At 34.0% G+C, this 22,467-nt stretch overlaps 1 protein-coding gene across 1 annotated transcript in view; it reads left to right on the top strand.

Moving 5' to 3' along the window:
• Positions 1-22,467, top strand: part of DNAH6 (dynein axonemal heavy chain 6) — a gene marked incomplete at both ends in the record, with an annotated part of 280,659 nt that overhangs the window by 4,335 nt on the left and 253,857 nt on the right. The window contains 2 exons of the mRNA XM_081264582.1: positions 950-1,123; positions 4,094-4,356. Of these exons, the coding sequence (XP_081120708.1) occupies positions 950-1,123; positions 4,094-4,356 (437 nt within the window). The remainder of the gene's footprint in view (positions 1-949; positions 1,124-4,093; positions 4,357-22,467) is intronic.

Below are 22,467 nucleotides of genomic sequence, written 5' to 3'. Positions count from 1 at the left end.
TCTGTATTTGTACTCTAATCTTCAGTCGCAGTAACCTGAGAATTTGAGTTTGAAGAATGCATACATAATTTCCCTTTTATTCTATTTTTCCTGCCATATTTTCCACTGAGTATTTGTTGGAAAAATTAGGGCTCCCCATTCTCATAACCATTGCTTGCCCTAATGACTTCCCTCTGCTTCCTCAAGTTCACAAATTGTTATATTGAAAATTCCTTCTCACAGTAGAGTGATAGTGAAAAGTTTGTGCTGGACACTTAGGAGACATGATTTCATGCTGGTGAGCTTTTCTGTGATAATCTTACTCCCAGAGGTATTCATTAGTAAATTAAAGTACAAAACTAATGGAAACTGGGCTGGGGATGTGGCTCAAGCGGTAGCACGCTCGCCTGGCATGCGTGCGGCCCGGTTCGATCCTCAGCACCACATACCAACAAAGATGTTGTGTCCGCCGAGAACTAAAAAAAAATAAATATTGGGGCTGGGGATGTGGCTTAAGCGGTAGCACGCTCGCCTGGCGTGCGGCCCGGGTTCGATCCTCAGCACCACATACCAACAAAGATGTTGTGTCCGCCGAGAACTAAAAAATAAATATTAAAAATTCTCTCTCTCTCTCTCTCTCTCTCTCTCTCTCTCTCTCTCTCTCTCCCCTCTCTCACTCTCTCTTTAAAAAATAAATAAATAAATAAATAAATATTGAAATTCTCTCTCTCTTCTCTCTCTCTCACTCTCTCTTTAAAAAAGAAAAAAAACTAATGGAAACCAAGTAGAAAACTCTTATTTAAGCAATAAGTGAGGAATAGACAATGGTAGTAGTTGCTATTTAGGCTGAGGCTTTTAGGAAATTAGGAAGGAGATTAGTTTCCTACAGGGAAAGAGTGTAAAGGTAATGAAGAACACAGCAAGTTCACACTAATGTTAAAATATTAACATGACTCTGTATTCCCCAAAGCCAGTGCTAAAAGTCTATCAAGATCATCAGCAGCCAGAATACATATATGAACAGAACCGATCGAAATTAAGAACTCGTGGAATCCTTAAACGATCACCAAGCTCAGCAGAAAGAAAATCTATCAAATCACCGACTTCATTTGCTGAGCCTCAAGATGATGTGAAAAAAAAGCAGGTATAATACTGATACTTTAAATTTTAATATTGTACAGTGTCACTAAAATGCTTTTAACTCATAAAACAGGAGGTAAATCATTTTTAGAAGGTTGCATATGTGATTGGGAAACATTTCTCAGTTCTTCCTACTTGAGGAAAACTTGGACAGTAGAGGAGAAACATGAAAGAAATTTTCAGCATATGCATAGTGTCTTTTATCTCTTTCATGCTAAAAAACAGTGTATTGAATGTTATATAATTACTTTAATTTTTTCATCATTTTTTTTACCAAAAACGGGAATCCTTGAGGACTTGGGTGCCTGGCACTAAAATAGACACTGAGTCAGTTCAAAAGACAATGTTTGTAGCTGGTGAGAATTGCAGAGTGGGTAAGTTGCCTTGCAAGGCCAAATGTAGCTTAGAGGAGAAATGTATTAGAGCTCAGCTTTAATTGATTATCTATAGATAAAAAGAAAGAGAAATGGGAGAAAATGCAAAGACCATACCTACAGTAAAGATACCAATAGAGCCAAGATTTCTCTGAACTTTTGGTTGGAGGACATTTTGATACTTGATTCAGGCATTGGGCTATAGTGCTAGAAATACCAAGTTGAAATTCTGTTCTTGAGAACTTCAGAGTTTGGAAGTGGATAGGTGGACAAGTGAACACTCAAGAACAGTAGGGTGTAGTAATAATTGTTGCTCATTTAAGATACAAAATGATAAACTGAATGAAAGGAATACTTCCACCAAAAACCCCTGGTGACCAGGGGACAGTCAGTGGAGGAAAAGCCACCCTTGAGAGTTGTGCTAAGCTCAGAGGAATGAGTGGAAAGTTACTGAGATTGAGAAATTAGGAGAGATAGGGGTTTGGGGAGAATCCAGGTAGACAGGAGCTCACCATGGGTTTGAGTGAGGTCAGTCCAAGAGAAAGAAAACAGAAGAAGAATTATATAGAATTCTATAGCTTCAGTTAATAGGGTTTTTGTGAGGTGAAGAGAGATCTGTCTTAAATACAGCCAGAAAAGATTGAATGCTCATAGACTAATTAACTTGATATAAAATGGGCTCCAAGGGCTTAAGTTTGAAAAGGAAGAAAAGAATAATTGTATGGATATCGGGGTTGCAAAGGAAGTTTGAAAGGACTGTTGGGTCCTGTTAGACTATGCTTCCTGGTTGTATCATTCCAGGTAAGAATTCAATAAAGAGTTAGGGCTTACAGGAAAATGTGAAAAATAGATTCCGTGCAAAAGGAGAAGGTATTTATTCTAAGGAAAAGGCAATTTTTCAGGTATTGACTTCTTACGATAAATTTAGAATGGAAATGCACAATGAAGATTTCCTAGAAGAGGTAGGAAGGAAGGGAGGGAGAGGAGGGAAAAGAGAAGAAATGAAAAGAAAAGGGGGGAGAGAAGAAGAGGAGAAAGAAAAAAAGAAGAAAAGAGAGGAGAGAAGGCTTCTGGTAATTAAGGAAGATATTAGGCACATCCTATAGGTGTTCTATATTTTCTGAATAAATGCTTCCTTTGTTCCTCATCGTAACATATGTAACTGCTAAATCGACATTTTCCCACCATTATATAATTAGAAATAAGTCCTCAGATGAAAATGTGTAGTCCTGTTTCTAAAGAATGCAGTAAAACTTTTTTTAAAAAAAGACATAATAAAGAAAATAAATGTATTTCTGTTAAAATGTTGATACTTTAATCTTACAAAAATATTAAAGTTGACTGTAGCCCTTGTTGAAACATTGAGATGATACACATTTTCCCTGATCTGGGTATCAGTTTTGACCTATTCTTTCACATCAAAGAACAGTGTCATTGCTGCCATCTCTGGCCAATAAGTAAAAGAAGCATATTTTATCTTTTGAGTTCAAAAATGTGTTTCTTTTAGCTCTGTTTGTTGGGTTTCTCCTCTCAAACTACTATTCAATCGGGTATATTTAACCAAAAATGGAGAATAACAATCCCTCTGAATATAAACTTTCTGGGAAAATTGTTCCACAGAGTTTATGGTAATAAACTTTTACAGAAATGACATCCTCTATCAGTTATGCAGAAAGCATTTAACAAAGCAGATCCACTATGGTTATTCTATTATCTTTAAACTAGTTACCCTTGTACTCTCAGAGATATAAGGTGATAACTTTTGGAGGTAGGGTCAAATTTCCTCAGACAAGGAAACTTTATGAAAGGAAAGAATGTGGCCAATGCCACCCCAAAGGGTTTTTGTTTTTGTTTTTTAAGGAACAAAAGGGTGTGAGTGGTACTGAAGACACAGATAATGAAACCCAAAGAGAAGAGCAAAGCTCAAATATGTGATTGTGACAAGGATGATACTTAGCCTTGCTGTTCCAAGTGTGGACAGTGGGCCCACAAGACTCACATTGCTTATGATCAGGTTAGAGGTATAGCATCTCAGGTTCCACCCCAGTGGTACTGAATCAGAATCTGTAGTTTAACAAATTATGTGCGCGTTTATGTTTGAGAAGCACTGGCATTCAGAGCAGGCAATTATTTGTTACTAAAATAAAATCACTACAGCATGATTTCTAATACTGATTGTATCCACCCCTCACATTTATCATGAGTAGTTTATCATGAGTTATGATAACAGATGTCCAAGATTTCACTCCCTGAAAAACATCAAGGTTGTCAGAACAGCTGAGGAAGTTAAGTGGAGATGCCACAGCCAGGATTGAAGCAGAGCAACCAAGCAAGGAGAGTGGTGAGCTCTCCTGAACACCAGAGAGTTTATAGTATTTGGATGTAATAAACATGGAGTTAATAGAGAGGAGAAGCGAATGGGAGCTGACACTGGTGGGGGGCTGTTTTGTGGGAATGGAGTTGGCATATGGATAGGGAGTACTGAGAAGGACAATAGTTTAAAATTTTTAAGTTTCAAAATGCTTGACTTTAAGGGTAATATTTCATATTTTTCCTTTTTACCCGACAAAAACTCATGTTTTTTAATTGGCTTTGTTTAGATCCGTCGATCCTCTGAAGAGGCATTCGCTCCTTCTTCTCAAAAACAGCCTCGTACAGGTATTGGAAGAAGAGGTCTTTTTGGGAGTAGGTCATCAACTTACCCCACGTATATTTTCCAAGACCCGGAAGAAGTCATTAAAGCCAACATTCGTGATCCTTTGCAAATCATCAAAATAATACGTGAAAATGAAAATCTTGGATTTCTTTATATGATTCCTGCAGTGCCAAAGTCTTCCATTGAATACAATACATATAATCTAAAGTGAGTTCTTTTTTATGAAGTAATTTATTCAGTATTAAACATTACAGATAAGAATATAAATATTATTCATAATTGATTAGATATTAATGATAAATGTGATAAAACAATTTTAATTATCAATGATAAATAAATCTTAATTACAATTCTGTTTTTCCCATTTATCTTCCCTTTATCTATTTATAAAAATTAACTATTTTATGGAACACTACACTGTTGTACTTCTTATTTATTTATTTATATAATGTTATAACATCTATTTTAATGAGTTTTACGAATATTTTTGGTATTTTGTGACTAATGAGAATAGTAGATGACAATTTATAAACAGTAACGATACTTGATTCATTTATATGTCATTCCAGCTTCCCTTTATAGAGAAGAAATAAGGAATTTTTTTAATAAAATGAGCTTGGTAACTTAGGGTATTCATAGAGATTAATAGTACATACATGCTTTGCTTCCATTGTTGCTCAACACACATTTTTTGTTGGTATAATTTGAACAGTCACATAATTGTGACTCTGATTTGCTTTAATGTTCAGCCTCATAGATGATAGTTGGTTAGAATACTTGAAAGATGATAGTGTTTTTTCTCTGTTATTTAAGTGAGCTGATAGCAATTGTTAAAACAGTCTTCCTTGATGGTGATGATAGTTTAGTTTTGCCACCAAATTACTTGATTTGCCTTTCCCATTCTCTGTTCTATTATTTCTCCTAACTCAGGGCTATAGTTTTGATTAAGTCAGATGACACTGAAGACAGTTTTTCTTCTGGGTTAAAGGAAAAGAAAAGAAAGTGTTCTAATCAAAATGTAAAATGGGAGATTTGTTGTAAATCTAAAATATTTTAATAAGAGTGAGAAATAATTTGTAGAAAGATCAAAGATCCTTACAAACATCCAATAAATTATTTTGAATTTACTGAGCACCCTCTCTGGAACAGGAACTCGTTGATGTATTAGTGAACCATTCAGATCAGAATTTTTGCCCTCAGGGAGCTTGCATCTCAACAGAGGAAGAAAATAATAAATATAATACATGAACAAATTATGTAGAAAGCTAAAGGATCATAAATACTGTAGACAAAATCAAGTAGGATAATAGTGCTAGGTGAGAGGTTGTAAATTAATTGTGATGGTCAGCAAGGGCCTTATTGAGAAACAGGTATTAAAATAAGGACTTGAAGGAGATGTGAATTATGTGATGGTGCAGGGGAAGAACACTCCAGGCAGCAGGAAAATGGATGCAAACAAGGTGGGAACATAGCTGGCATGTTCAAGGGAGCAAAGAAGAGGATGATATGCTTACAATAGAGTGAAAGAGATTGGGGATGGATCACACAAGTTTTTATTTTATTTTTTTTAGTTGTTGATGAATCTTTATTTATTTATATACAGTGCTGTGAATCAAGCCCAGTGCCTTACACATGCTAGGCAAATGCTCTGCCACTGAGCCATAATCTCACTTTAGCTTCTACTGTAAGGGAAAAAAAATGGAGAGCCATTGAAGGATTTTTAATAAATAAGTGTCACATAGATTTGAATTATATTTTGAAAAGGATCATTCTGGCTAATGTGGAAAAAAGGCTTTGGGAAAGCATGTGTTAAATCAGGAAAAGTAAAAATCAAAGCCTTTAATTATTCAAGTGAGAAATAGACCAGGTGGTAGTTTGTAGTCAAGTGGTGGAGATGTAGGACTGATTCTGGAATTTGAAGAGAAAACCAACAAGATGCTTTTACAGAGTACATATAGGGTAGAAAACTAGAGAAGAGTCCAGAATAACCTCAGTGACCCATTTGAGCAAGAGGAAAAGTAGAGTTGCTCTTAACTGAGACACAAATGACTAAATAGACAAGATTCATCAAGAGAAATAGCCATTTGAGTTTGAACATATTAGTTTTGAGATACCAAAGGGAAAAAATAAATGGGATGGTAGAAGAAGGAGATTTGGGATCAAGAGAGAAAGAAGGAAAATAGTCTTTTTAAAATTGAGAAAATTAACATAACTGAACTTAAGGCCCGTAAAGGATCTTAAAAATAATTTTAATGTTTAATTTGATATTTTAATTCCCATAAATAACTTACTGCTTTTTAAAATATCTCTTTTTTATTAAAGTATTTATTATAATTTGTTATATATGATGGCAGAATGCAATTCATTTCATATTACACATATAGAGCATAATTTTTCATGTCTCTGGTTGTACACAAAGTATTTTTCACACCATTCATGTCTTCATACATGTACTTAGGGTAATGATTTCTAACTCATTCCATCATTTTTCCCCATGCCCTCTTCCTTCCCCTCCATTCCCTTTGCCCTATCTAAAGTTCCTCCATTCCTTCCATGCTCCCCATCCCTCATCACCTTATGAGTCAGCATCTTCATATCAAAGAAAACATTCAACCTTTGGTTTTTTGGAATTGGCTTACTTCACTTAGCATTATATTCTCTAACTCCATCTATTTACCTACAAATATAATGATTTTATTCTCTTTTAATGCTGAGTAATATTTGATTATATATATATATACCAAAGTTTCTCTATTCATTCATCTACTGAAGGGCCATCTGGGTTGGTTCCATAATTTAGCTATTGTGAATTGTGCTGCTATAAACATTGATGTGGCCATACCTGTAGTTTGCTATCTTTAAGTCCTTTGGGTATAAAACAAAGGAGTGGGATAGCTGTGTCAAATGGTGGTTCCATTTCAAGGTTTCCAAGGAATCTCCATACTGCTTTCCAGATTGGCTGCACCAATTTTCAGTCCCACCAGCAATGTATGAGTGTGCCTTTTTCCCCACATCCTCACCAACACTTATTGTTGATAGCTGCCATTCTGACTGGAGTAAAATGAAATCTTAGTTTTGATTTGCATTTCTCTAATTGCTATAAATGTTGAACATTTTTTCATATATTTGTTGATTGATTGTATATCCTCTTCTGCATAGTGTTTGTTCAGTTCCTTGGCCCGTTTATTGATTGGGTTATTTGTTTTTATGATGTTAAGGTTTTTGAGCACTTTATGTATCCTAGAGATTAGTGTTCTATCTGATGTGCTTGTGGTAAAGATTTGCTCCTATTCTATAGGCTTTCTATTCACCTCACTGATAGTTTCTTTTGCTGATAAGAAGCTTTTTATTTTGAATCCATTGCATTTATTGATTCTTGGTTTTAATTCTTGCACTACAGGAGTCTTATTAAGGATGTTGGGACCTTATATGACATGATGGAGATTGGGGCCTACTTTTTCTTCCATTAGGTTCTAGGTCTCTGGTTTAAGTAGGTCCTTGATCTACTTTGAGTTAAGTTTTATGCAAGGTGAGAGGTAGAGGTTTAATTTCATTTTGTTACATGTGGATTTCCAGTTTTCCCAGCACCATTTGTTGAAGAGGCTATCTTTTCTGCAATATATATTTTTGGCACTTTTGTCTAATATGAGATAGCTATAATTATGTGGGTTTGTCTCTGTGTCCTCTATTCTGTACCATTGGTCTGTTTTGGTGCCAATACCATGCTGTTTTTATTACTGTTGCTCCGTAGTATAGAGTAAGGTCTGGAATAGTAATGTCACCAGCTTCACTTTTCTTGCTAAGGATTGCTTTGGCTATTCTGGGTCTCTTATTTTTCCAGATAAATTTCATATTATTTTTTCTATTTCTATGAGGAATGTCATTGGGATTTTGATTGGAATTGCATTGAATCTGTATAATGCTTTTGGTATTATGGTCATTTTGACAATATTAATTCTTCCTATCCAAGAACAAGGTAGATCTTTCCAACTTCTAAGGCCTTCTTTAAGTTCTTTCTTTATTGTTCTGTAGTTTTTGTTGTAGAGGTCTTTCACCTCTTTCATTAAGTCGATTCCCAAGTATTTCATTTTATTTTTTTAAGCTTTGTAAATGGGATGGTTTTCCTTGTTTCTGAGGATTTGTCACTGATGTACAGAAATTCCTTTGATTTATGGGTGTTGATTTTATATCCTGCTACTTTGCTGAATTCATTTATTAGTTCTAGAAGATTTAGGGTGGAATTATTCTAGGTATAGAATTACATCGTCAGCAAATAAGTGATAATTTGAGTTCTTCTTTTCCTATCAATATCCCTTTAATTTATTTTATCTGTCTAATTGCTTTGGCTAGAGTTTCAAGAACTGTGTTAAGTAGAAGTGGTAAAAGAGGGCGTCCCTATCTTGTTCTCAATTTTCTCCATTTTGAATGATGTTAGCCATAGATAGCTTTTACAAGGTTGAGATATGTTCCTGATATCCCTTGTTTTTCTAGTGTTTTGAACATGAAGAGGTGATGTATTGTATCACATGATTTCTCTGCATCTATTGAGATTATCATATGATTTTTATCTGAGGCTATTGGTGTGATGAATTATATTTATTGATTTTCATATGTTGAACCCATCTTCCATCCCTGGGATAAACCCTACTTAATCATGGTGCACTATCTTTTGATATGTTTTTGTATTTGATTTGTCAGAATTTTATTGAGAATTTTTGCATCTATATTCCTTAAAGATATTGGTCTGAAGTTTTCTTTCTTTGAAGTGTCTTTGTCTGATTTTGGAATCAGGGTGATATTGGCCTCATAGAATGTGTTTGGAAGTGTTCCCTCTTTTTCTATATCATGAAATAGTTTGAGGAGTGTTGGTGTTAGCTCTTCTGTAAAGGTCTTGAAGAACTTGGCTGTGTATCCATCTGGTCCTGGACTTTTCTTGGTTGGTAGACTTTTGATGGTGTCATCTATTTCCTTGCTTGAAATTGATCTGGTTAAATTGTGCATATGATCCTGATTTAGTTTGGGCCTATCATATGCCTCTAGAAATTTGTCGATGCCTTTGATATTTTCTATTTTCTTGAAGTACAAATTTTCAAAATAATTTTTAATTATCTTCTGTATTTCTGTAGTGTCCATTGTGATATTTCCTTTTTCATTACGAATGTTAGTAATTTCAGTTTTCTCTCTCCTTCTGTTCGTTAGCATGGCTAATGGTTTGTCAATTTTATTTATTTTTTTTAAAGAACCAACTTCTTGTTTTGTCAATTTTTTCAATTGTTTGTTTCAATGTCATTGATTTCAGCTCTGATTTTAATTATTTCCTATCTTCTACTGCTTTTGGTGTTGATTTGTTCTTCTTTTTCTAGGACTTTGAGATGTAATGTTAGGTCAGTTATTTGTTATGAACTAATTAATGAACTCTATGCAATGAACTTTACTCTTAGAACTGCCTGTATAGTGTTCCAGAGATTTCGATATGTTGTATCAGTATTCTCATTTACCTCTAAGAATTTTTAAATCTTCTCCTTGATATCTTTTGCAACCCATGTTCATTCAGTAGCATATTATTTAGTCTCCAGGTGTTGGAGTAGCTTTTATTTTTTATTTTATCATTGATTTCTAATTTCATTCCATTGTGGTCTTATAGCATGCAGGGTAGTATCTCTACTTTTTTATATTTACTAGGAATTACTTTGTGGCATAATATATGGTCTATTTTAGAGAAGGATCCATCTGCTGCTGAGAAGAAAGTGTATAAAATATTCTATATATGTCAGTTAATTCTAAGTTATTGATTGTATTATTGAGTTCTATAGTTTATTTAGCTTTTGTTTGGAAGATTTAGCCACCGGTGAAAGAAGTGCATTAAAGTCACCCAGAATTATTGTGTTGTGGTCAATTTGACTCTTGAACTCTCAGGTTTGATTTATGAACGAAGATACTCCATTGTTTGGGGTAGATATATTTATAACTGTTATGTCTTGTTGATGTATGGTTCCCTTACACAGTGTAAAATGTCCATCTTTATTCCTTTTGATTAACTTTGGCTTAAAGTCTACTTTATTTGATATGAGAATGGAAACCCCTGCTTGTTTACACAGACCATGTGAATGGTACATCTTATCCCAATCTTTCACCTTCAGTATGTGAACATCTTTTCCTATGAGGCGAGTCTCTTGAAGGCAGCATATTGTTGGGTCTTTTTTTTTTAATCCAATACTATTCTGTGTCTTTGATTGGTGAGTTTATGCCATTAATTTTGAGGGTTATTGTTGAGGCATTATTTGTATTTCTGGTCATTTTTGTTTATTTTTGGTATTTAACTTGACTTAGTTTCTCCTTTGGTTGGCTTTTCCTTTATTGTAGTTCTTTCCTTTGCAGATTTTCATTGTTGTTTTTCATTTCCTCCTTGTGAAATATTTTGCCAAGAATGTTCTGTAGTGCAGGCTTTCTTGCTATAAATTCCTTTAGCTTTTATTTATCATGGAAGATTTTTATTTCATCAACAAACCTGAAGCTTAATTTTGCTGGATATAAGATTCTTGGTTGGCATCCATTATCTTTTAGAGCTTGGTATATGTTGTTCCAGGATCTCCTGGCTTTGAGGGTCTGGGTTGAAAAATCTGCTGAGATCCAAATTGGTCTTCCTTTATATGTAATCTGATTTTTCTCTCTTTTGGCCTTTAAAATTTTATCTTTATTCTGTATGCTAAGCATTTTCATTATAATGTTTCTTGGTATAGATCTGTTGTAATTTTGTACATTTGGTGTCCTACAGGCCTCTTGTATTTGATTTTTCAATTCATTCTTCATGCTTGGGAAATTTTCTGATATTATTTCATTGAAGAGATTGCACATTCCTTTGGTTTGAATCTCTGATACTTCCTCTGTCCCAATAAATCTTAAATTTGGTCTTTTGATGTTATCCCATAATTTTTAGATGTTCTGTTCATGGTTTCCTGCCATCTTCACTGTGAGATCAACTTTTTTTAATATTTATTTTTTAGTTTTTAGGTAGACACAATGTCTTTATTTTATTTTTTTGTGATGCTGACAATTGAACCTAGTGCCTCACACATGTTAGGCGAGTGTGCTACCACTTGAGCCATATCCCCAACCCTGTGAGGTCAATTTTATTTTCAAGATTGTATATTTTGTCTTCATTGTCTGAGGTCCTGTCTTCCAAGTGATCTAGTTAGTTTGTGATGCTTTCAAATTGAATTTTTTATTTGGCTTATTGTTTCTTTTATTTCAAGGATTTCTGTTTGTTTGTTTGTTTGTTTGTTTTTCAGAATCTCTATCTCTTTCTTAAAGTAATTTCTTGCTACCTGTATTTGTTCTCTTATCTCTTTGTTGGAGTGATTGAGTTTTGCCTGTATCTTCTCACTTAGGTCATTCTTTAATTCCCAGACCATTTTAATTATGTATATTCTGAACTCTTTCTCTGACATTTCATCTACTATGCTGTCTGTGGATTCTATTGTTGCAGTATCTTGGTTTGTTTGGGGCACTTTCCTCCCTTGTTTTTTTATGATGTCTATGTGTCTTCCTCTCTTGCAGTGTAGATCAGAGGTATTACAGCTTTTGCCCTATTGTCTTATAGTGTCCCTGCAGGTTACAAATAATCACCTTTAAGGAGGAGATCAATATTACAGCACTCAGTATATCTGATAGTACAGCCATAGATCAGTCATCTTCTATTTTTACATTTACAGTTTTGTCGCTATAATCAGAAATGGTGAGTTTGGTTATCTTCTACCATATAGTCAATAGGTTTGCATAATGGTTTACAGTTTCTAATGGTGAGAGGGTCTGGGGAGTTGGTTGAGATGTTTATGAGGGTAGGATGTGAAAATATAGAGGTATTAGATTATATGACTAATGAGAGGGTAATCATAAGAAGTTGGATGTTAGTAGGAGAAACAAGAGAGACTTGTTTCTTACAACCTATGTAAGATTCCCTGTTACCTCAGCAATAGGATAACTGTTAGCACCCCTAGTAAAGAAACCTCTGATGTACCCAGGGCCACTGGGACCTTGGTCACGTATTACCAGGTCCTTATTGTTGTCCTTAGCGGTGATATCCTAGTTTCCTGGCAGCAGTAGCTTCAAGCCTATACGTACCCTATATTAGGCTATGGGGCCATGCTTTAGTGAATAAGGAACCCAGAGCTCGGGCGCCTCTCTGCAAGGGCCGCTGGACCACCCGGAGCTGGGGCAGGCCTCTCTGGGTCACCCTTAAAATATTTCTTTGTTAGTTCTTGGAAAGGGAAGTTTTAGATCTTAAGACTAATCATTTATTTGCTGATTTTAAAACCATATTTCTTGAATCATTTATAAAAAGGCTTTCATAGTTTTGTCTTCTGAAAAAAACTTTATTTATTTTTTGTCATTCTTTTTTAAAAAATATTTTGCTTTAGCTGTAGTTGGACACAATATTTTTATTTTATTTTTATGTGGTGTTAAGGATGGAACCCAAGGCCTCACCCATGCTAAGCGTGTGTGCTTGACTGCTAAGCCACAACTCCAGATGGTCATTCTTTTTTAATTTGTTCTAATTAGTTATACCTGACAGTATAATGAATTTTGACACATCATATGTAAATAGAGTATAACTTCTCAATCTTCTGCTTGTACATGATATAGAATCACACAGTTGTGTAATCATATATGCACATTGGGTAATAATGTCCAATTCATTCTACTATTGTTCCTACCCCCATAACCCTCCAATCCCTTCATTGCCCTCTGCCTAATCTAAAGTACCTCTATTCTCCCCTAGCCACCCCCCTTATTGTGAATTAGCATCTGCATATCAAAGAAAACATTTGGCCTTTGGTTCTTAGGGACTGACTTATTTCACTTAGCATAATGGTCTCCAGTTCCATCTATTTACTGGCAAATGCCATCATTTAATTCTTCTTTAAGATTGAGAAATATTCCATTGTGAATATATACCACATTTTTTTATCCATCATCTGTTGAAGGACACTAAGGTTGGTTCCATAGTTTAGCTATTGTGAGTTGAGCTGCTATAAACATGGATGTGGGTGCATCACTGTAGTATGCTGATTTTAAGTGCTTGGGATATAAACCAAGGAGTGGGATAACTGGGTCAAGTGGTGGATCCATTCCAAGTTTTCTGAGGCATCTCCATACTGCTTTCCATAATGGTTGCACCAATTTGCAGTCCCATCAAAAATGTATGCGTATATCTTTTCCCCCAAATTCTTGCCAACATTTATTGTTGTTTGTATTCTTGATCATTGCCATTCCAGCTAGAGTGAGATGAAATCTTAGAGTAGTTTTGATTTGCATTTTTCTTATTGCCAGAGATGTTGAACATTTTTATATATTTGTTGATCAATTGGATTTTTTCTGTGAAGTGTCTGTTCAATTCCTTGGCCCATTTATTGATTGGTTTATTTGTTTTTTCTTGCGTTAATTTTTTTGAGTTCTTTATATATCCTGGAGATGAATGCTACTAAAAGTGTTATAAGATTTAATGCAATTCCTATTAAAATACCAATGACATTCTTTAGAAAATTAGAAAAAGCAATTATGAAGTTCATTTGGAAAAATAAGAGACCCAGAATAGCCAAAGCAATCCTTAGCAAGAAGAGTGAAGCAGGAGGTATCATAATATCAGACCTTAAACTATACTACAGAGATATAGTAACAAAACTGTCATGATATTGGCACCAAAACAGTCACATAGATCAATGGTACAGAATAGAAGACACAGAGGAAAAACCCCACATAAATACAAATATCTCAATCTAGTCAAATGCACCAAAACATGCATTAGAGAAAAGATAGCCTCTTCAACAAATGGTGCTGGAAAAACTGGAAATTCGTGTGTAGCAAAATGAAATTAAACCCATTTCTCTCACTCTGCATAAAAATCAATTCAAAGTGTGTCAAAGACTTAGGCACTAGAACAGATTCCCTGTGCCTAGTAGAAGAAAAAGTAGACCCAAATCTTCACCATTTCAGCCTAGGAATTGACTTCCTTAATAAGACTCCTAAAGCTCAAGAAATAAAATCAAGAATCAACAAATGGGTTGGATTCAAACTAAAAAGATTCTTCTCAGCAAAGGAAACCATCAATAACATAAAGAGAGAGCCTACAGAATGGGAGAAAAGCTTTGCCACATGAAAAAAGAAAACATTATTTAATAAGCCAGCTATGAAGGAATGTTATTTAGAATGTTCATTCCCTATAATGTGAAGAATCAAATTTACCAAATGTAAAATGGATTCTCCTTTTACCAGCACAAGATGAAGTATTGAATAGGAAGCAGAAAACTGTGTTTTTGTTCAATTCTGGAGATTTATTGTATTACTAGACTACTGAGCATATCTACTAGGAGAATGACTTGGTATCATTTTTGACTGATTGGGGTAATGCTAGTAAAGACAATTTCTATGATCTAGGTGTTTTGCTTAAGGGATATGCCTTAGAAATGTATTTAGTATTTTTCATAGATAACGTTATCAAAATTTTTCATTTTTAGTTATACATGAGAGTAGAGTCCATTTTGATATAATTATACAAGCATGGAATATATCTTATTCCAATTAGGACTCCTTTATTGTGTTTGTTCACAATAATAATGTGATATATTCATATATGTACATAGGACAGTTATGTCCATTACACTCTTTCCTTTTCTTATCACCCCTCGTTTTCCTTTATTCCCCTTTGTTTAATCCACTGAACTTCTGTTTTCCCCTCCTCCTACCCTTTATTGTGTGTTATCTTCCACACATCAGAGAAAACACTTGACACTTGTTTTTTGGGGACTGGCTGGCTTATTTCACTTAGAATGATCACCTCCAGTTATATCTATTTACTAGCAAATTTCATAAAGCCATTCTCCTTAATGGCTGAGAAATACTCCGTTGTGTATATAGACCACATTTTTTTTATCCATTCGGGTATTAAAGGGCACCTTGGTTGGCTTTATATCTTAGTTGTTGTGTATTGTGCTGCTATAAACATTGATGTGGCTGTGTCTTTGCAATATGCTGATTTTATATCCTTTGGACATATATCAAGGAGTGGGATAGCTGGGTCAAATGAGGTTCCATTCCTAGTTTTCTGAGGAATCTCCATACTGCTTTTCCAGAGTGGTTGCGCCAATTTTCAGTCTCACCAACAATGCATAAACGTATTATTGTCACAACATCCTTGCCAAAATTTATTTTTACTTGTAACTTTAATAATTGATATTCGGGCCGGAGTAACATGGAATCTCAGTGTAGTTCAATTTGCATATCCCTAGTGGCTAGAAATGTTGAACATTTTTTTCATATATTTGTTGACTATATGTGTTTCTTCTTTTGAGAAGTGTCAGTTTAGTTCCTTTGCCCATTTATTGAGTCAGTTCTTTGTGGTTTTGGTATTACGATTTTTTAATTCTTTGTATATCCTGGAAATTAATGACCTATCTCCAGTGTAGGTAGCTAAGATATTTTCCCATTCTGTAGGCTCTCTCTTCATGTTTTTGATCATTTATTTTGCTGTGAAAAAGCTTTTTAGTTGATGTTATCCCATTTATTAATTTTTTATTTTAATTCTTGCTCATAAAAGGCTTGTTAAGGAAGTTGGTTCCTGAGCTGATATGTTGGAGTGTTAGACCTACATTTTCTTCTAGTGTGTGCAGGGGTTCTGGACTAATTTCTAGGTCTTTGATCCACTTTGAGTTGATTTTTGTGCAGAGTGAGAGATAGGCATGAAATTTTCATCCTACTACATTTGGATTTCCAGTTTTCCCGGAACAATTTATTGAAGAGTACCTCTTCTTTTCCCCAATATATGTTATTGGCACCTTTGTCTAGTATGAGATAACTATGGTTTTGTGGGTTTGTCTCTGTGTCTTTTATTCTGTTCCATTGGTCTTCATGCCTGTTTTGGTGCCAGTACCATGCTGTGTTTTTACTATAGCTCTGTAGTATAATTTAGGGTTTGGTATTGTGATGCTTCCTGATTCACTTCTCTTGATAAGGATTGCTTTAGCTATTCTCTTATTTTTCCAAATGAATTGCATGACTGATTTTTCTGTTTCTACGAAGAATGTCATTGGAATTTGGTGGTAATTACATTGAATCTGTATAGCACTTTTGGTATTGTGGCCATTTTGATAATATTAATTCTGCCTATCCAAGAACATGGGAGGTCTTTCCATCTCCTATGGTCCTTCTTCAATTTCTTCCTTTAGTGTTCCGTAGTTTTCACTGTAGAGGTCCTAATCTTCTTTTGTTAGATTGATTTCCAGGTTTGTTTTTTTTTTTTTTTTTGAAACTATTGTGAATGGGATGGTTCTCCTAATTTCTCTCTCAGATAATTCATCATTTGAGTATAGGAACACAATTGATTTATAGGTGTTAATTTTGTATCCTGATACTTTGCTGAATTCATTTATGAGTACTAGAAGTTTCCTGGTATAGTTTTTTGAGTCTTCTAAATAGAGAATCATGTCCTCAGCAAAGAGATAGTTTGAGCTCTTCTTTTCCAATTCTTATCTCTTTACTTTCTTTCTTTTGCCTAACTGCTCTGACTAGAGTTTCAAGGATTATGTTGAATAGAAATGGTGAAAGAGAGCAGCCTTGTCTTGTTCCTGTTTTTAGAAGGAATGCTTTCAGTATTTCTCCATTTAGAATTATGGCCTTGGGTTTGTCATACATAGCTTTTACAATGTTGAGTTGTGCTCCATCCATCATTTTTTGTAGTGTTTTAAACATGAATGGATAATTGTGTTTGGCAATGCTTTTCTGAACCTATTGAGATAATCATGTGATTCTTGTCTTTAACTGTTTATGTGATGAATTACATTTACTGATTTCTGTATGTTGAACCAACCTTGTATACCTGGGATGAAACCCTCTTAGTTCAGGGTGCACATCTTTTTAATATATTTTTGTATGGGATTTGCCAGCATTTTATTAAGAATTTTTGCATCTATGTGTTCATCAGAGATATTGGTTTAGTTTTGGTATCAGGGTGATATTAGCTTCATAGATCGAGTTTAGAAGGGTTCCCTCCTTTTCTATTTCATAGAACAATTTGAGGAGGATTGGTATTAGTTCTTAAAAGGTTTGGTAGAATTCAGCTGAGAATGCTTCCAGTCTTGGGCTTTTCTTTGTTAGTAGGTTTTTGTTACCTTCTTCAATTTCATTACTTGGAATTTATGTGTTTAGAGTTTCTGTATACCTTACTGGTTCAATTTTGGTAGGTCATATGTCTCTAGAAATTTGTCGATGTCTTCAGTATTTTCTATTTTAATGCAGTATAAATTTTCAAAATAGTTTCTGATAATCCTCTATTTCAGTAGTGTCTGTGGTGATACTTCCTTTTTCATCACAATTTTAATAATTTGAGTCTTCCCTCTGTCCTGTGGTTGGCTTGGCTAAGAGTTTATCAGTTTTGTTTGTTTTTTCAAATAACCAACTTTTTCACTGATTTTTTTAATTGTTCTTTGAGTCTCAATTTAATTGATTTGGGCTCTGTTCTTAATTATTTTCTGTTTTGGCATTGAATTATTTTTTTCTTTTTCTAGGACCTCTTATCAAAATATCTTTAAGGAAAAAGAACACAATATTGGAATTTTAAGCCAATTAAAATCTACTCTTTCCAATTTTGCTGATTGAAGAAAAATAATTGATTATGTATTAATAGGCATACTCATCCAAAATTATCTGTAAATGGAAAATTTGAGGAGATAATTTTTAATTCAAATGCAACCAAGAGTTGCTAAGAATTTTACTACCATAATAGAAGTCCTTGAACTTGCAGCTTTAGAACATAGTGTACTTGTCAACATAGGTATCAGATTCAATGCTAAAAGAAGACTTGAGTGAAATGATCAAGGAATTCTGGATCTACAAATTGTCCAGAGATCCACAATTATGAAACTGACATTGCAGTTATATGCTGCTCATTTCCAATTACAAAATTGTCACTTTTCTTTTAATTAAAAAAACAAATGATAAGACTGGGAAAAGGAACCAGCTGAGTGTTAACTCTCATCTATGGCTCATACTACTCTTCATTGAGCTAGTAAAAGAGAACCTTGTTATTAATTTTAAGCTATTATGGCTTATATTTATTATTTTCAAATTTGTGATGAGACATTTATAAAATTTAGATAAAGTTTATGGCCTGAATAAGTGCTGAATGCTCACTAAGTTGTCCTCAAGTGCTGAATGAGTAGTGTTAAGTATGGAGTGCCCAAGGAAGGCACTTGAACCAGAAAAAAATGAGTACTGATTTACCTAAGTTATTTATGGAGACCAAATTTATTTTTTTAATTACAATTATTCAGAAATTTACCACAGCTGATATTTTTTCCTTATATTCATATGCCTACCTGGTTAAAGTTCCTGAATTCAGAAAGTATTTTTGTAGGTAAGACTATATGGCCCCTTCTGCCAGAGATCAGCTTTGTGGTGAGAACATGGCACCCTGCCCGTTTTCTGTGGAATCATCCCAAATAATTTGATTCTACTGAGACAGTAGACCCTGTCCTTAGAATCCTGAAACAAGTTCAATTTGTCAGCAAAATTCTGTGTTTTGTGTGCAAGAGAAACAAGAAGGAAATTCTTGTTTAATTTTGTTTTTTATTTTCTTTGCTCTTTCATCAGTCTTCCTATTAATACAGATACACAAACATACGTATGTATATTTATATGACATTGCTGTTATTTTCATATTATTATTTAGTAGTAGGTGTTCCTTAAAAGTAAATAAATGTTTCTGATTATTTTTTTCAGCTCTTTTCTTTCTCTCATTTGGTTTTTGATGTCATAAGCTAGACAAAAATCTGAATCTTAATTGAATTTCAGAACTGATTGCTTTTAAAAATTAAAAAACAAATTTTCAAAACATAATTTGTAAACATAATCTAATAGTTTGGGAAAAGAACAGTGTAGGCCTTTGTAATTTTTAAAATGTTTTTGTCCATTCAAAAGCATAAATAATAATTATATTTTAATTTTTTCTTAATTTTATTTAAAAAAATAGTTGTAGATAGACACAATACCTGTATTTTATTTATTTATTTTTATGCAGTGCTAAGAATTGAATATAGTGCCTCACATGTGAGAGGCAAATGCGCCATCACTGAGCCACAACCCCAACCCAATTTTAGCTTTTAATGACCTTTGTATCTCAATGCTTTACCACATCCTTGAGTTTTTAAAATACTTTAAACAATTTTAAATGCGAGTTACATAAAATATTTTTAGAAGTTCATTTTTATGACACCGTTATGGTCTACAGTTCTTTCAAATACTTTATGATTAAATGGATTTTATTTTCACAAACATTTATCTTTCCATTTACCATACTGAACAAATTTTTATTAAAGCTGGAATATTAATAGATATATAAGGCAAACAGTACTTTAAAAATATTTAAAATTATATAATATAATTAGAATTATCTCAAACTTGGTTTTTCTAGTAGCTGATGGATACATATCTATGTAGTGCCTCACCTCACTATTATTTCAGTTAGATAAGTCCATATTTTGCTCTTTTATTCATAGAAATATAAACTTGGTCACCCCAGTAAGGGTATTAAGGCAGCCACATTAGGGTACTAATGTCAATGAGTGAGTACTGCAACATGACACTATCAACACTAACTCTAGGGTCTACTATCTCAGTAGGATCAAATTATTTGGGATGATTCCACAGGAAACTGGCAGGGGCTGTGCTGTGTTCTCACCACAACGCTGATCTCTGGCAGAAGGGGCCATATAGTCTTACCTACAAAGATATTTTTTGAATTCAGGAACTTTAACCAGGTATGAGTATAAGGAAAAAATATCAGCTGTGGTAAATTTCTGAATAATTGTAATTAAAAAAAATTTTGGTCTCCATAAATAACTTGGGCACATCAGTACTCATTTTTTCTGGTTCAAGTGCCTTCCTTGGGCACTCCATACTTGATACTACTCATTCAGCACCTGAGGACCACTTAGTTCTAAATGTTTTATATATGTATTAACTAATTTAATCTTCATAGCAATTCTATAGTATAGGTAGAATTAAAAAATTCATTTTACAAATGATGAAGCATTTGAAGCCCAGATATGTTTAACATTTACAGTTAGTGAATCAAATAGTGGAACTTTAGAATTCAAGCTGTCATATACTATGCCTAATATACTAAGCCTCATGATAACAACTACTCTTGACATTTGTGCTGCACGTACTATATTAGGCATTGTACTTAGTGCTTTCGGACATTAATTTTATTTCATCCTCATAAGGGCATCATTAGAAAGGCATTATCCTCAGCTGAAAGAAAAGAGGTCTATATACACTAAGGAATTTACTACTTGATGTTGTTTTGTGATTTGCACATAGGAATTTTTTTTAATAATGTCTGATACTGTCTTCCAATTCTATGACTTACTACTCTGTCCAATGTCAATTTTAAAGCTATTAGAATTTAATGGCTAGGTCAGACTATATGACAGACCCCTCCCCAGATACCAAGCATCTCTAAGGCCCATGGAAAGCCATGAAAGAGGACACCATATCTCACACTTCAGTGTTTCCCAGTGCATTTTTTTCTAGGAACATTAGACCTAAATTACATTAATAGGTATATGTTAAAAAAATGTCTTCTTTGATTATATAAATTGGAAAAACATTTAGTTGAATCAGAGGTTGAGATTAGGAACCTAAGGAAATAATTATATATGGTGGACTGTTAAGACTATGTAAAGTCTCCTCTGAGCTCAGAGTAGATTGGAGTTAATTCTTTGATTTTTTTTTAAACAAACACTTTCTAAGTGATTAAGTTGATACCCAAAGTATTTTTAAGCAGCTTTTAAAATTTCAAACTAAAGCTATTCTATCCTTTAAGATAGATTGCATTTTTAGTGGCCTAGAATAGATAATACAGAGAGTCACCAGCTTGACATATTCTCATATGGCAGCATTCTGGTTTCCATGTGAAGTTATAATTATTTTTAAAAACTCTACTATGAGGTTTATATATTATATATTAATAGATCATTTTGAAGACATCAGAAACTTCACAAAGTTGTCTAATACAATGACAGCTTTCTTAGGCTAGAACATGAGGAAACTGAAATCTAATAAATATAATGTTGGTCAACAGAGACTCTGTAGGCCTTTGGATTTTCATTTGTGAATGTTAAAGATCTTTGTATCCAGATTGTCTTTCTATATTTCTTTCATATTTTCTCTCTCTCTCTCTCTCTCTCTCTCTCTCTCTCTCTCAATACAAACACACACGCACACACACACACACACATTCTGATACTGCCCTGGAGCTATGACAACTTATTGGATGATAGCTTCCTTTCATTAAAAAAATGGAAGAATCTATAGTAGCATTTCTAAGCTTTAACTCTACCCCCAGTGATTTATTTAATTGGTTTGTGGTGGAACGTGACCAACAAACAGTATGTCTTTAAAACTCATCAGATGATTCCATTATTCAACCAGAGTTTAACCCTATAGACCCAGAACAGTAAGTTCTCAAGCAAGCCCCAAAGGACTTGCTAAATCACAGATTATTAAGTCCCCAGAGTGTCTATAGATTTGGGAGGAGGTCTGGAAATCTGCTATTCCCACATAATGCTGATGCTGCTCTCCAAAGAACCATCTTCTGAGAATCGTTTTCCCAGATCACTCTCTTCTGTTGAAACTTTACAATTTCCTTTTAGTTGTGTGTTTCTTTAATTTGTAGGTAAAAAGGAATTTTTATCAGATAATTTATTATCTTTGATTAATCAAACCAGAAGTAAAGCAAGCATTTATCTTCCCTAGTTTATGTAAAATCTAGACTCATATTGAATCATGGTGTTGACTATCATGAAACAAAACTCATTGCTTCCCAGGCATGTGTTTTCTTACTCTCATCCAATAAATGGATTCAAATCACATCAATTAAAGCTGTGTAATAATGAAACTAGAGAACTTGAAATTGCAGAGGGCGACAGGAGCTTATCTAATTAAGCAGGAATTACTCTTCCTACTTGTAGAAATCAGAAACTTGAAAGAGGCGGAAGGAGAAAATAGTGAACAGACATATGCATGCATTCACATATGACCAACGATGGACATGATAAAAAACCAGCCTGATGAAAATGGGCGATTTGTGCCCACTGAGAAGCAACTAATGTGAAACAGGAGAATGCCAGAAACATCTGGCACAATAATTAGGATTTAACAGCACAAGCAATCAGAGGTTATTCAAAGTTCCTGAGCAGAAGGGTCACATGAGGCAAATCATGTTTCAGCTTTATTGGTCTGGCGGACTGGTTTAAAGATAAA

This window comes from Spermophilus citellus (assembly GCF_964194105.1).
Source record: "Spermophilus citellus genome assembly, chromosome: 13".
NCBI classification, from domain to species: domain Eukaryota; kingdom Metazoa; phylum Chordata; class Mammalia; order Rodentia; family Sciuridae; genus Spermophilus; species Spermophilus citellus.
Note: the sequence above shows the minus strand (reverse complement) of the source record. Positions and strands in the feature narration are given on the sequence as shown.